Source organism: Pteronotus mesoamericanus, unplaced genomic scaffold, assembly GCF_021234165.1.
Source record: "Pteronotus mesoamericanus isolate MK-2021 breed Mesoamerican mustached bat unplaced genomic scaffold, CSHL_Meso_final contig_24, whole genome shotgun sequence".
Lineage (NCBI taxonomy): Eukaryota > Metazoa > Chordata > Mammalia > Chiroptera > Mormoopidae > Pteronotus > Pteronotus mesoamericanus.
Window position 1 is genome coordinate 7241532 of NW_026555100.1, and position 13524 is coordinate 7255055.

The following is a 13524-nucleotide window of genomic DNA, read 5'->3' on the forward strand; positions in this document are numbered from 1 at the left end:
CCACAGGGAGAGAAGGTGTTTTTGGAGTTCCTCTCCTTCCCTCCGCACCACTCTGAGTCTGTCCTGCCAAAACCTGTGGTTTTATGAAGAGGCTGGGGTGTGGCATAGGAAAAGGACACATGTCTTTCTCATCCCTCACGAGGACACTTGACCATGTCTCCAGGCTGCCCTGTCTGTGGCAGGGGACCTGCCAGCTCTGTTCTCTGATCCCCCTCTGGGTTCTTGGGGAGCATGAGGAGGCGGGTGATGGATCCAGGCTTGACTAGGTGGTCTCGTGCTCCCACAGTTCCCTCCTTCAGCCTTTTGAGCTCCCAGAAACCTCGCCGAGGCTGGTGGATTGCGTGGCTGCTTGACTGGGTGACCCTGGCCAGGCCACACCTCTCTGTGACATCTGAGAGAGATGGGGCTGGATGAGATGACTCCTCTGTCACCTAACGGACTTTGACGGGTCATGGAAGACTCCTGTCCATTTGGGACTGTGCAGAGGATGCTTCTTTTGTGGCCGAGGACCAAGAACAGGAGGGAGAAGCTAAATATCCCAACCAGGGCTCCAAAAAAAGGTGTGGGCCCCAGGTTCAGGTCCTGGGCAGAGCCACAACTTCCCTCCTGTGTTGTATTTCTAGGAGCTTGGGGGTCCTTGATGGGGAAGCTGCTTAAGACTTAGGCTTCTAAGGAGGCAACTTGTTCCCAGGGAAGCTCTGGTTTCTGGAAAGAAAGGAGGTTAGGGGAGGAGCGCCTCTGTGCATGTGTGTGTTTGTTGGGGGAGGTATGTGTGCGCGTGTGGGGGCGGTATGAGGTGTGTGGAATGTGTGGGTGTGTGAAGTGTGTGGAATGTGTGGGTGTGTGGGGGGGATGAGGTGTGTGGAATGTGTGGGTGTGTGGGGTGTGTGGAATGTGTGGGTGTGTGGGGGTGTGGGGTGTGTGGGTTGGGTGTAGGGGGGATACGGTGGTGTGTGGTGTTTGGAGAGCCACTGCCTGGAGGGTCTCCAAAGGCCCACCCAAACTGCAAGGAGCGCAGCGTTGGCCGTCCCTCAATCTTAGGCTTTCTGAACCCTGTGATCTCTTGGACTTTTGAAAATCCCTCTCAATCCTGGCTTCTGTAGCCACCTTCAAAGGGAAAGTACTTTTCTGGAAAGTTGAAGGAGAACCCTGGAAGGTGTGAGGCCCAGGGACTCGGGAGGGGAGGAGGGGCCTCAGACCCATCTCTCTGCCTGTTCCCACCCCCCGCCCCCTCCGGGAGCCCCTCTCCCCGGTAACCTGGAGGCTGGCAGACACTGAATAGCGACCCGCTGGCGGCTGCAGACCATACCATTCACATGTCCAATGGGGGAAGGTGAGAGCCATAGGGCTGCAGAGGCATTGAAGCCTTCCCCCCGTGCCCTCCCAGCGCCTCCGCCCCTCCGGAGGGCTCCAAGGAGACAGGCTGGAGTGAGGCCCTGGGAAGGCTCAGGCACACAGCTCCCCTCTCCTTCTCCCAACCCAGTTGCCATCCCTACCCTCTTGGGTGTCCCCTCCCCCAAGGCAGAGTCCAAACTCTTCCAGACAAAGCCAGGTCTAGCAGGAGAGTGAAGGGACACTACCCACTCTGTCCAGCCTGGCTGAGGGACACTGGGCACTGCAGAGACCAGGGCAGGTTTGGGTCACAGGTGGCACCGGGGACTCGTTGGGCCTCCTTTGGACAGCGGAGAAGACCTTTCCTCCAGCCCAGGACTGCAGAGGGCCGGCTCTGAGGTCAGTGCTCCGGGGACTGCCGGGGAGGGCCTGCTGAGAGCAGGCGGACCCTTGCTGGGGTACCGTGAGGGTGTTCTCGGACCCGGGGGCCCTCTACTTCTGTAGAGAGTGGGAGTCCTAATGAGAGGCAGTGCCTAGCCCGAGGCCACACAGCAAGATGCGCTCTGCTCACAGGCCCTGCTCTGTGGAGCTCTGGGGCAAGAAAGAAGGTTCTAGACTAAGCTAACAGAGCTCTGTCCAGAGTGGGTCTGCCGGGGTGCCCTGGACGCCAGGAGTATGGGAGACATCACCTGCCCTTACGGTGATTCCTAGCCGTGGCCTGGCAGAGGCCTCCTTTCCCAGAACAAGCAGGCCTAGCTGGTCAGAGGGGACATCAAGGGGCCTGGCAGCTGGCCCAGTGTGTGTTCCAGGGAGGGTGGCTTGCTGTTTTTAAGCACTTTGGAATCTCTTGCTTCTAAGGGAGTTACTCAGATGCTTATAGCCTCATGGATCTCTTTATTAAAGTGCTTCCCCAAGGACTGAAGCCAGGACCTGCTTTGCTATCCTGAGAAGGTCTGCAGATCCATGCGAAGGCCTGAAATAACAGTAGGACTAGCAGGATTGTGACTTCTCCCACTTCAGACTTCCCTTTTCGTACTCCCAACCAAGCGCAGCCCAGGGCGGGATAGAGAGACAGCCAGTTTCCTTCCCATGGGAGGTGGTAGTGGGCATGTCCCATCCCCCCTCCCTGCTCAGATTCAAAGAAGGGCCAACCCATGTATGGCTGCCTGGCCAGCACACTCTCTAGGCGATGCATGCAAGGCGGAGGCCCTGGGCAGCGAGACGGGCATCAGAGTTTCCAGCTGGGAGCTGGGAGGCGTCCTGTTCTGCCTGGAAATGCTGGGTGGAGTGGTGGCGGGGAGTGGGTGGGAGGTGTGGTGGGGTGCACTGGGTGCCTTTAGTCTGCCAGGCACAGGGCAAGGCTGTGGGCAGGAAGGAGGCTGGCACAGAGAGCCCAGAGTCAGGTGCCATGGCTGTTGGTAAGTGCCTGTGGAGGGGACTGAGGGGGGCCAGGAGGGGGGAAGCGGGGTGGCCCCTGTCCACTTCCTCCTGCCTGCTGACATGGACTTTTCGTAGTCACCTGCCGTAGGTCCTGCCGAGTGCAGGTGCAGACTGTGAGTTAGATGAGGCTGCAAGTTGGGGAAAGAAGGGACTCTGCGATCCCCAGTCTCACCAAAGTCTCCAAGATCAAAGAGAAAGAAGTGATTATTATTGGACCATCTTTGGGGGTTCCTGTCCTGTATATGTAGAAACCAAAGATCACAAGTGCTGATTTGCAAAGCTGGATGTAGCTTGCTTATATGTTTTGCTTGGCCTGCTGCAGTGTTTTAAATATTCGAAAATCCATTCTGAATCGTTTGGAATCGAGTTTACTTGGTCTTTGCAGTGTTTTCTTTCTCTTCCTCCCCCCCCCCCACGTTGACTAAATTTGAATTAGTTGCCAACATTTAAACATCAGGAAAGTTTGTCTAAAAATGCGGATTTCTGGCTTCTCTTGGAAAATCGGAAGAGCTGGCTGCACTGGGCCTGCAGCCTGGCATCCCGTCGGCCCGGTGCACCTCCTGCATCTCCTTGACTGTGTTCTCCGGGCACAGCTGCCCACCTGCCACCTGCCCGCCTGCCCGCTTTGCTCGCGTGTCATCCACCAGCCTGGCTCTGTAAGCACTTTTATTGGTAACCAAAAGCTCAGCCTCATCTACAAGGACTGCCTGCCCTCCTCCCTCTAATGGGACAGTCTTAAGTGATAACAGGTAACTGGTGTCTGTGTGGGGTTCGAGCCCCACCTTGTCAGCCCCGTTGTTCTCTGTGGGTTATTTCCCACCTGTTCTCAGAGCGGCTCAGGGAGCCCTGGAGAGGGGTGGGAGCCGGACTGTTGGCGAGGCCATGGGCCCGGCGTCGGGAAACCTGGTTCTGGCTCAGTGTGCCCTTGCGCTTGGCATCCCCTTATTTGGGCCTCAATTCCTCACTTTTCATGGGAGCAGCTTGGACTGTCTTGGGAAGCACCATCAGGAATGCCCTTGGGACCAGGCAGGTGACATAAGGTGTGCGGTGGGCCTGTGGGGAGGGTGGTGAGCTGGGGGCTAGTGTCCCGTCTAAAGGAGGCAGCGGGCCACTCCGCTGCAGCCCCCAGGTGCCAGGCACAACTAGCCTCATGTTGTCAGTGTTGAAACTCTGAAATTTCAAGAGATGCCAGACATTCAGATATTTATATGAAATCTCTTCTTTCTGTTTGTTTGTGGTTTTAAAATCACAATTTACATTTATACTGCAAGAACCAAATGAAACATGCTTCCCCCCCGCCCCACACCTTTTGCAGACTTGGCACCAGGCATCAGATAATTGCTAGGGTCCTCGCCAGCTTGGCATCCTATAATCCGTGACTCATTCCTGGTCGCAGAGCAAGTTATTGATGGAGTTGGTCTTAGATCCCAGGTTTTCAGTTCTAAGACTACTGTAATTCATGAGAATTGATTTTTAAATGCTGGAAGGCATTGCCTTTCTGGCTCTTCCACTACAGGTGGGTAGGGAGATATAATAGAAAGAGGCCCTGAGTTCAGGCCCAGCTCCATTGATTTTTCTGCTGTGTGACCTTAGACTTGCCACCTTGGCAGGCCTCATTGTTCTATCCTGTACAATGGCGGTGACGCTATCTGCTGCTAGTTTAGCAGTGCTCAGCCCCCATCAGGGTTCCCTGCCCAGCCCTGGGTCCAGCTGACTCGCCTCTGAGCTTCTGTCCCATTCCTATTGCAGGAGCCATGAACACAGAGGGCCCCAGCCCCCTCATGACTCCCGTCACTCCGGGGAGCCCTGTGGAGGCAGCTGACCCCCTCCCCGTGCTCATTGCCTTGGCCTGCATCTTCCTCCTGCTGGCCTCCTGCCTGCTCTTCATGACCCTTTGCAAACCAGCTGCGCTGGACCCAAGCCGCCAGGCTCGGGAGTGCATGCCCCACCACCCCGGGAGCCCCAGCGAGCCCCGGCTCCGGCTCTGGAAGCGCCTGGGCTCCCTGCGCTGCTCCCTGCACAGCTTCCGTCGTGGCCGGCCCGCACCTCGACGCTCCCTGCCAGACCACAAAGACAACCATGATTGGGAGGGCACGGAATCTACCAAGATGTGACAGGTTGTTCCCCACCATGCAGGATCTACCTTCGGACCCTCCTCCTTTGGACCCAGCCTCGCACCACAGGCTGCAGGAAGACAGTGGCCCAAACATCCAGTGTGCCCAGGTTCATGGCCTTTCTCAGAGACAACCCTGCAAGAATACCTTGCTCTCTGCAGACCCTCTAGCTGCTGCCTGCTGCAAGGCTGCTGGACTGATTGTGGAGAGCCTGCATCTATCTGGACCCTTAGCCTGAGGAAAGTACATACCAGCTGGGGTCCCCAAGGTTCCTCTCTGGCAACCGGGCACCAACCGCCTCCAGGGAGCGGGGCCCCTGCTTCCCAACAGCAGCTTCACCACCTTCCAGTGCCAAACCCAGCTCAGATTTCAGTGCGAGTTGCCGAATGGCCAAAGGTTCTCTCCAGCCAAGTGAAAACTCAGCCCACACTGGGGGCAAGGTACTGTCCTGCCCTCTGGGCCAACCCAGGGCCCAAGGCTAAAGGGAACCCAGGGACTCCTCTCGGATTTCCTGTCAGCATTCCCCTGGGAATCCCTGGGAGCAGGCGGCACCGTCATGGTGGATCTGACGGACGCCAGGGTGCCTGCTGAGAGGAGGGACGAGTGAGACTCACTGCTGGCTAGCCAGTCACCATCTCGGCTGTCCCCTTTCAATGCACCACATCGGGATGGAACAGGAAGGGGCTGAGAATGGGTTAGGGAGCTCCTTGCAGAGGCCAGGCCAGGTGCTGTGTCAGAGTGGCAGGGGGCTCTGCCAGCACCTGCAGAAGGTGATGCAACCTGAGGACACATCATAGGGGCTCCCCGCCTCACCCAGAGAAGGTGGCAGCCTCCCTGCAGGCTGAGTTGGGCAGGGGTTAGGGGGGTCCCGAGAAATCTGCAGGACATCTCTGGGACTTCAGACCTGGACCACACTAGGCGTTCTTTTTGGCGATTGCTTCATTGACTGGCTACCTATCAAAGCAATCCCCAAAAGGGCAGGCTTCTTAGAATCCCTAACTCTTAACCTCTCCGCACAAAGCCAGGGCTCTATGCTTTGGCTGGGTCCCACACTGGGGAAGAGGCAGATGGGGTCTGACTGCTGGCCAGGGTCATCTTGGGCTCGGCCACGGGGCTGCCCACCTCACCCTGCCGTGACCCGTAGTACAGCTCGCCAGGTCTTCTCACAGAGTGAGTTCCAGGTTACTACTCCCCAGCTCCAAAGCTATCACTGGCTCCCTAATGCAGGCTGGATAAAGCTGGAGCTCCTTAGTCTGGTGGTCAATGTGCTCCACGGACTGGCTCTAAACACTCTCTCTAGCCTTATCGTGACCCAAGACACCAGGCAAACCGAGCTACCTGTCCTCCCCTGGCTGTGCCTGACGCTTCACAAGGCAACCCCTCGGTGAGGCCCTCTTTGCTCTCCAGCTGAAAGTCACTTTCTGCCTGGAGCCACCCCTACTCTTTGCACCTCTGGGAGAAAGGACAGGGATCACGTCCCTTTGGCAGGGAGGGTCAGCCTTGTCTATCCATGTCTTCTCCCTTCTATGAGCCTGGGAGACTGTGTCCAGCCCCACTCTCTGCCCCACCAGCTGGGGCGCGGACCTATGAGGCTCTGTTTATTGAGCAAAGGAAGGCCCAGTCTGGACGCCCCCACATCCCCAAAGCCTAAGAAGTCCTCTTCTTCCCTCAGATGCCCCTAGAGAGAAGCTTTTTCCCCAAGCAGGCCCTGTGGGAGAGGCCCGCTGTGCCTTACTTCCAGGTCAATATGTCATAGAGTGAGTCCTGCTTGGACAGAAACTTACTTTCAGGAGAATCACTAGTGCCTGACTTGCTCCCTAGGAAATGGGGAGACTCAGGGCTGCCCTGTATCACTGGCAGGGTCTAGGGTTTCGGTCTGAGTCATGTTGTGTAATAGAAACCAATTTTTGAGTTTAGAAAGTGGGGCAGGCTTCTCCCAATAGGCTGTTACCCCCTCCTTTCCAGCTTGTTAACCTCTTCCTGGTGCCCCCTGAACCCCCACAAGGCCTCCCTGAGACATCCCAGGAGGAGTCCCTCCTGCAGTCAGTCGCCCTTGTCACCCCCTGGCCAGGCAGGTGCCCTGCTTGGCCTAGGTGTCCTCTTCCTGGAGACTAGGGTGGGGGTAAGGTTGCCCTGAGGCCTGAAGGAGAAGGAAAGGCTGGGGACGGGGAGGAGGTCTCTCACAGGCCTGGCCATACCCCCAGGTATGTTCCCAGGCTGGTCCTGGAAGACCCGCCAGTGGGCCAGGGAGGCAGGTAGTCGGCTACGGGAGAGGTCCCTCCGATCCCCCAGGGGGAGACTCAGAGAGGGAGAACCTCCTCCTCCCTCCTTCTGGAACCAGCTCCAGGCCCATACAAACCCCATGGTTTCCTGGACTCCTGGTGCCTCTGCAGTCAGCACCCTGCCCCCAGCCCTTGTCTGCCTGCCTCCTGGTCCCGAGGCAGGGTGGTGGGCACACTCCCAGCCTCCCAAGCCCAGAGCCCGCCCCAGCGGACAGGCCCAGATTTGCTGTGTTTGGCTCAGCCTCCTAGTCGGAAACCCTCCCAGCTGATGAAGAGGGCAATTCATTCCTGGCCTCCCTCCCCACCCAGCAACGGGGCGCTGGGGGAGGGTGCCCGGGCCTCATTTTTAGGTCCTCTCCACCCTCCCGCTGAGTCTGCTCCCTTTCTTCTTGTGCCTGTTTACTTCCCAAGAGGGGAGCTTCGGCCAAGGGCCCCATGAAAGCCGCTCTGTTCTGGGCCTCGCTGGACCCTGGCTCTCCCAACTCCTTTCTGGGAAAATGTGACATCGCCATCTCCTCCCTGCTCTGAAAGGCCCGTCTGGGTGGGGGACAAGGAGAGGGCTGTGGGGAGGGAGGGGGGAAGAGGGAGGCCAAGGCTTCTGTGTTTTGTTTTTTTTTGTTTGTTTTTGAGGGGGGAGCCAGGGCCCTGTCCTTGACTTCATAACCGGGGGCCCAATCTCCCCAGGAAGGAAGGAGAAGGGGGCCTGGGCAGCCCTTTCCCGACAGCACCGGCTACTCCTGGAGTAGCAGCTGGGCCCTCTCCTGCTTCCGCCCGTCCCTGCCACGATGCCACGGGGCCTGAGTGTGGCCCCCAGCCCTCCAGCCCCCCCAGGGGGCCACGGCCACGTACCTGCACGATGCTGTGGCCCTCTGGGATGTCCTCAGGGACACTGGCCTCGTAGCTGCTCTGCAGAAAGATGGGCCGGTTGTCATTCACATCCAGGACAGTGACAAACACGGTGGCAGTGCCAGTGCGCCTCTTGCCTACGGGGCCGTTATCTGTGGGAGCGGATTGGGGGGGAAGCTGTTAGCAGCCGCCCGAAGGGCAAATTTCCTGGGCACATGCCCTGCTCACCCCAACCCTGTGGCCTTTACAGGGTGGCTCTTCTCCTTTTTAGATTAGCAAGAACACTAACAATATCTAGCGCATCCCAGGTACTACTCTAGTTCACTCAGTCTCTCAAGCAACCTGTGAAGTAGGCACTATTATTATTATCGTCCCCATTTTACAGAGAAAGGAACTGAGGCATGAAGTGGATCGGATGGCAGGCCCTGAGATAGACCCACGTCACATCCCTGGGAATTGGTGAATGTAAGCTTATGGGGGGAAAAGGTCTTTGAAGATAGAATTAATTAAAACTCTCGAGATAACACATCCTGGATTACTGGTGAGGCGTAAATGACAACGGTCCTTATAAGAGAAAGGCTGAGGGACAAAGGAGCATGTGCCAAAGGAGAGGGCCACATTAGGTCAGAGGCAGAGACTGGAGTCCTGTAACCACAAGCCAAAAACACTTAGAGCCACCGGGAACCCGCAGAGTCTAGGAAGGGGTCTCCCCTGGAGCTTCAGGCAGGAGTGCGACACCTTCATTTAACTTCTGGCCTGCAGAGCCAGGAGAGGATGAATTTCTGTTCTTTCGAGCCATGAGCTTTGTGGCAACTTGTTACAGCAGCCTAGGGAACAGATTCGGGCACCGAGGTCACGAGCCCAGCTGCGGTCGGGACCAGGTGGGCCAGGTCCGCGGGGCGGGTGCCCGTCTGGGCGGGCCCCGCTGCAGGGGCCGCTGTGCCTGCTCCAGCCCACAGCGGATAGGCAGAACGTGGGCCCAGGGACGCAGGTCTGACTTCTCGAGAGAAATTCAACATGAGCTTTTAAATAAAATCTGGTTTTCAAACGTTCACAACTGTCATTCATTATGAAACGTGAGGTGGGTCAAACACACTCATGGGACCGATTTGGCCTATGGGTTTGCCACATTCGGGGATGTGAGCCCTGCTTGGTCTTTTAAGCATAAGAGAGCGAGGGGCTCTGCCCCATCAGCGCCCTGCAGGACCCGCCCAGAGTCGGGAGGTGGCTCAGCCCCACGGGGAGCTGTTGGGTCACCCTCCCTAGAGAAATGAGCTGTGGCCAACACTTCATGTCTAGGCAAGGACCATCGCCCCAGGGAGGAGTAGGGACAGCCAGAGTTGGCTGCGGACCAGTGCTGACTCTGTCCCTTCTTCCCCAAGCCAGCCGACCGCACGTGGCGGTGCAGTCATCTGTCCCGAGTCATCCTGTCCTCCTGAGCTCCTCTCCGGGACCAGCCTCCCGCCACCCTGCGGTCCTGCTTCCTTGCCCTGGCTGGGGACACTGTGAGCTGGCAGGCCCATGAAAGGCCTGAGCCTGAGCCCTGTGCTCCTGCTGGCCAGTGCCTGTCGTGGAGGCTGGACTCCGTGTGGATGGCAGGTCTCCAGGGGATGGTGTGGCTGCCCCAGGAGGGAGGAGAGCAGGGCAGAGCGAAGATGCCTGTGGGCGTGGGCAGGCTGGGGAGGGACCGCCAGCTGGAAACAGTGAGGCACAGAGAGCACGTTCGCCTTCCACCATAGCTCACTACAGACATGGAACTGGGTGCCTCTGGGAGGACCAGTGCCATCTGGGAGGCAAGGTCTCATCATACCCTTCTTCCTGTCCAGAGCCCTGTGGCCTGGAAACCAGAGACCAAACTTCCAGCTCGACATCTAAGCCTCCATACTCTGGCCCTGCCTGATCACAGCCTCCCTTCCCCAGGAGTATATGTCACACTATGGGACAGCAGAGGGACGGACGGGGACACACACACACACACACACACACACACACACACTTGCGGCTCTTTCCTACCTGCAGGCCCTTGCACGGGCTGAGTCCTCTGCCTGAAATGCCCTCCCTGCTTCTCCTTACACTAAAACCTGACTCAGCCCTCAACGTCATGGCGGCCTGCCTCGCCTCTGCCCATAAGCACCATCCTGCTCTTAGGTAAGGCATACCCTGAAGGTTGCTTCAAGAACCCACCTTTCTCACTCTGAGGCCTGGGGTTCCAGGTACGTCTGACTGCCCCCAGCTCTGGGGACAGGCATGTGATTTAGGCCTGAGCCACCAGCACATCTCACCCCCACGGACCACGACTAGGGGTTCAGGCAGTGGGGAAGGTGGGACTAATCAGAGTGCGTCTCAGGCTTCAGCTGGGGAGATGGGGAAAGAGACAAGTGCTGGCTCCCTGCTGCTACACTTGAACCCAAAATGATTAAAGCTGGGACTATAGCAGCAATTTGTTTCCATGTGAGGCAGAGGATGAAGCCAGCACACAGGAGGCAGAACCAGCCAACGCAGAGAGACGGAGGCCTGGTGGCATCCCAAGGCCCAAATAGTCACATTTATTTGTTCCATTTATCTTCCGGGACACTGGTTCTGTGAGCCCATATCCTTGAAGTCAGTTTATTTTAAAATTTGTAGCCAAGAGTCCTAGCTGATCCAAAGGCATTCCCTGTGCCACCTCCTCCAAGAAGTCTTCTTTGGTCACCCCAGCCCCACCATGTTCCCACCACTCTTTGTGCCGCTACTCTTGGGTCATCCTTTCTCCCTTTCTGCTTTTCTTTGCCTGATTCTGCAGTGATTTGCCTACATGTTGGTCTTTCACTTGGCTCCCATGTAATTGCTGCCATTCCATCTTAGTGTCGTGCATACAGCACCGGGCACTGAGCCTCATGCCGGCAGAGTGCTCATCAGGATGTCAGATGCCATGTGGCCCTTTCTCCACTGGCATCAGGGCAGAGCCTTTGGCTCAAGGCCTGGCTCCTGGGGTTGGGCCCAGCTGGTTCCTGGGAAGGCACCTCCTGTGGACTCTGCCCAGAACAGCCGTGTAGTGGCAAATGGGGAGGGACAGGGGAGCTGGTGCGAACCTATGGCTTCCAGGACGAGTGTGTACGCAGCTGTGGTCTCCCGGTCCAGGCTCACCACTGTCCTCACGACGGCATCACGGTAGCCAACGCTGAACTTCCCGTCCACGTTTCCACCTGTGGGCAAGAGAGAATAAAGCTCTGGCCAGGAAACAGGGCTCTTGGCAAGGGAAGGGGAGGCGGCACCCCAACGCTGCTTCTGAGCCTGGATACTCCAGAGGTGGTCCAGGAATGAAAGGCTGTGCTGCTCATTCATCTCCACGTGAGAACAGGGTTTTGGGGGGCTCTGAGGAGGGTATGGCCATTGTGGACATAGGCGGGGGTGCAAATGCCTGAAATCATAGAGGTCTATCTAATGTTCATTGAGCGCATGCTGTGGACCATTTTATGTCATGTGTACTATCACTGTCTTCATTTCACGGACAAGAAAAATGGTCCTTTATGTGTGGTGCCCTGGGTTATAGTCACCTACTCGGGGTGTAGGACTCCGACACAGCGGTCTGCTCCCCAGCCTGTGTCCTTAGCCATTCTGCTACCTTCCTGCCCTGCAGGAGTGTCTGAGCAGTTAACCTGGGCTGGGCTTTTACATGGGGCTGAGGTCTTTGGGGCCGGCTGAGCGTGCTCCGTGTCCCTTCTATCTTGGGTTCCCTTAGTGGGGACTACCAGAAGCTCCACAGAGTGAACAGTACAGGCAGGTGGACAGGAGACAGACAGTGTTATGCATCTTTCTGAGTTCTGGGACAGGTGGAAAGTGTGAGGGCCTCTTTCCTGAAGTAGACAGGAGCCAGGAAAGGACTTAATCAAAAGCGTGTAAAGGCCCCTCCCCTGCCAGTCGGCAGGCAGTGTGGAACTCTGGGCAGCAGAGGGTGCCACTGCACTGGATTTGGGCTGCCTGGGAACTGGACACCGCTCTTTGCTGACTGGGGAAAATTCAAATCCGAGATTTCCAGGGCTGGAAGGGCTCTCAGGTGAGCAGGAGATGGCCACCTCAGGGTCCTGGGAAGTCACCTCAAAGGCCGCCACCACATGTTCAAGTTCCCTCGTTCTGACATGGTTTGCCTCTGGGGAAAGCTCCCTGCCCTCAGGCCACCACTACTACCTCCTCAGTGTCTGAAGCACCATCTACAAGGGACGCAGTCTGGCTCCTAGGGGGGCGGGGGAGGAGCTAAGACACAAGTAGTGCTGGGGCTGAACCATGGCTGGTTCCATGTAGGGTCTTGATAATGGAGCTTTTCCTAGGGTAGCCTTGAGGACTGGATTGGGAGGAGCTGGCCTGAGGGTGCCAGCCCCCTTTATGGAGGCTCACCAGGGACAGAGGGAAGACGGAGTCAATAAAGGGCCAACGGGGGCTCAGGAATGTGAAAGAACCATCCCCCACCCCATGCATTGCAGCACCTCTCACAGATACCACAGACTGAAGAAAGCTGGGACACCGTTCAAATCCAGGAACAACTAGCACAAGGCATGTTTGCCACCACGTACCAAGCCTGCTGCCATGGCAGACATCACTAATTGATCATGGCTCCATTTTACCTGTCGTGCCAGGACATGGCCTTATAATATTTCTGCACAGCTCTTTGGTGGTAGCTACTTGATATGTTGAGCTACAACAATTTCATTTAGAGAGATTTAAACCACCTGCCTCTAAACAGATGGGAATTCTCTTCCTAAGAAAAGGGTCCCCAGGGAAGGACGAGGCCACATTCCTCCCATCTGCTTGTCACCCTAACATGAAGTGGAGTGGGAGGCAGGGCTCATCCCAGGAGTCACTGGCTCCACCTCCCTCTAGACTGAACTTTGGTAAGTCCCCTCGCCCCTACACGATTCAGAGGCCCCTGGGGAGCCAGATCAGAGGGACCAGGCTCCAAAGCCCTTGGGAAAAGCCAAGAGCAAATCTTCAGGGAGGCCTTAGCAGGGTCTAAGTCCTGATGGCCAATGTGGGCCTCTTTTCCGCTCCCTGGGCCCCACCCCAGGCAGCCTGCACGTCTGGAAGGGGGTGGATGGAGGCAGGGTCGCACCTGTAATGAAGTAGCTGAGCTCAGCATTGAGGCCCACGTCGTTGTCGGTACAGTTCAGCCAGACAACGCGGAAGTCCCGTGGCACGTCCTCAGACACAGACACATTGTACGTGGTTGGGAAGAAGGTGGGCGTCTCGTCGTTCACGTCCAGCACTGTAGGCAGAGTCAGCACACAGGGCTAGGCCTGGCTTCTGTACCAGACAACCCAGGTCCAAGGCAGTGGCTCACGCCAGACCAATAGGAAATGGATTTCCTATGAGTCAATACTGCCTATTCGTGTGCCAAGGGCCCGCATGCTGGCTGGGAGCAGGACAGAGCTGACCAGAACTCCATACCCTCCCACAGGCCCTGCTCCCCTGGGGGCTTGTGGCTGCTCCTGCTGCCTGAGGGAGGAGAACACCCTTAGTCTCCAGTGTGTGCCTGT

General features: G+C 57.3%; 2 protein-coding genes across 3 annotated transcripts in view; one reads left to right on the top strand and one right to left on the bottom strand.

The window, feature by feature from the left end:
* The window catches only part of CDH23 (cadherin related 23), a 363213-nt gene that overhangs the window by 86298 nt on the left and 263391 nt on the right, over positions 1 to 13524 (bottom strand). For both annotated transcript variants that reach the window (XM_054572651.1, XM_054572650.1), the window contains exons 25-27: positions 13101 to 13253; positions 11086 to 11199; positions 8018 to 8166 (exon numbers count right to left, since the gene is read on the bottom strand). In XM_054572651.1, coding sequence (XP_054428626.1) covers positions 8018 to 8166; positions 11086 to 11199; positions 13101 to 13253 — 416 coding nt within the window. The remainder of the gene's footprint in view (positions 1 to 8017; positions 8167 to 11085; positions 11200 to 13100; positions 13254 to 13524) is intronic.
* CUNH10orf105 (chromosome unknown C10orf105 homolog) lies at positions 1594 to 4886 on the top strand. Its single transcript, XM_054572653.1, has 2 exons — positions 1594 to 1731; positions 4522 to 4886. The coding sequence occupies exon 2, from the start codon at positions 4527 to 4529 to the stop codon at positions 4884 to 4886; it is 360 nt and encodes a 119-aa protein (XP_054428628.1). The 5' UTR covers positions 1594 to 1731; positions 4522 to 4526.

Excerpts from the sequence above, each read along its gene's own strand:
- CUNH10orf105 (XM_054572653.1), top strand. The coding sequence starts at position 4,527 with ATGAACACAGAGGGCCCCAGCCCCCTCATGACTCCCGTCACTCCGGGG.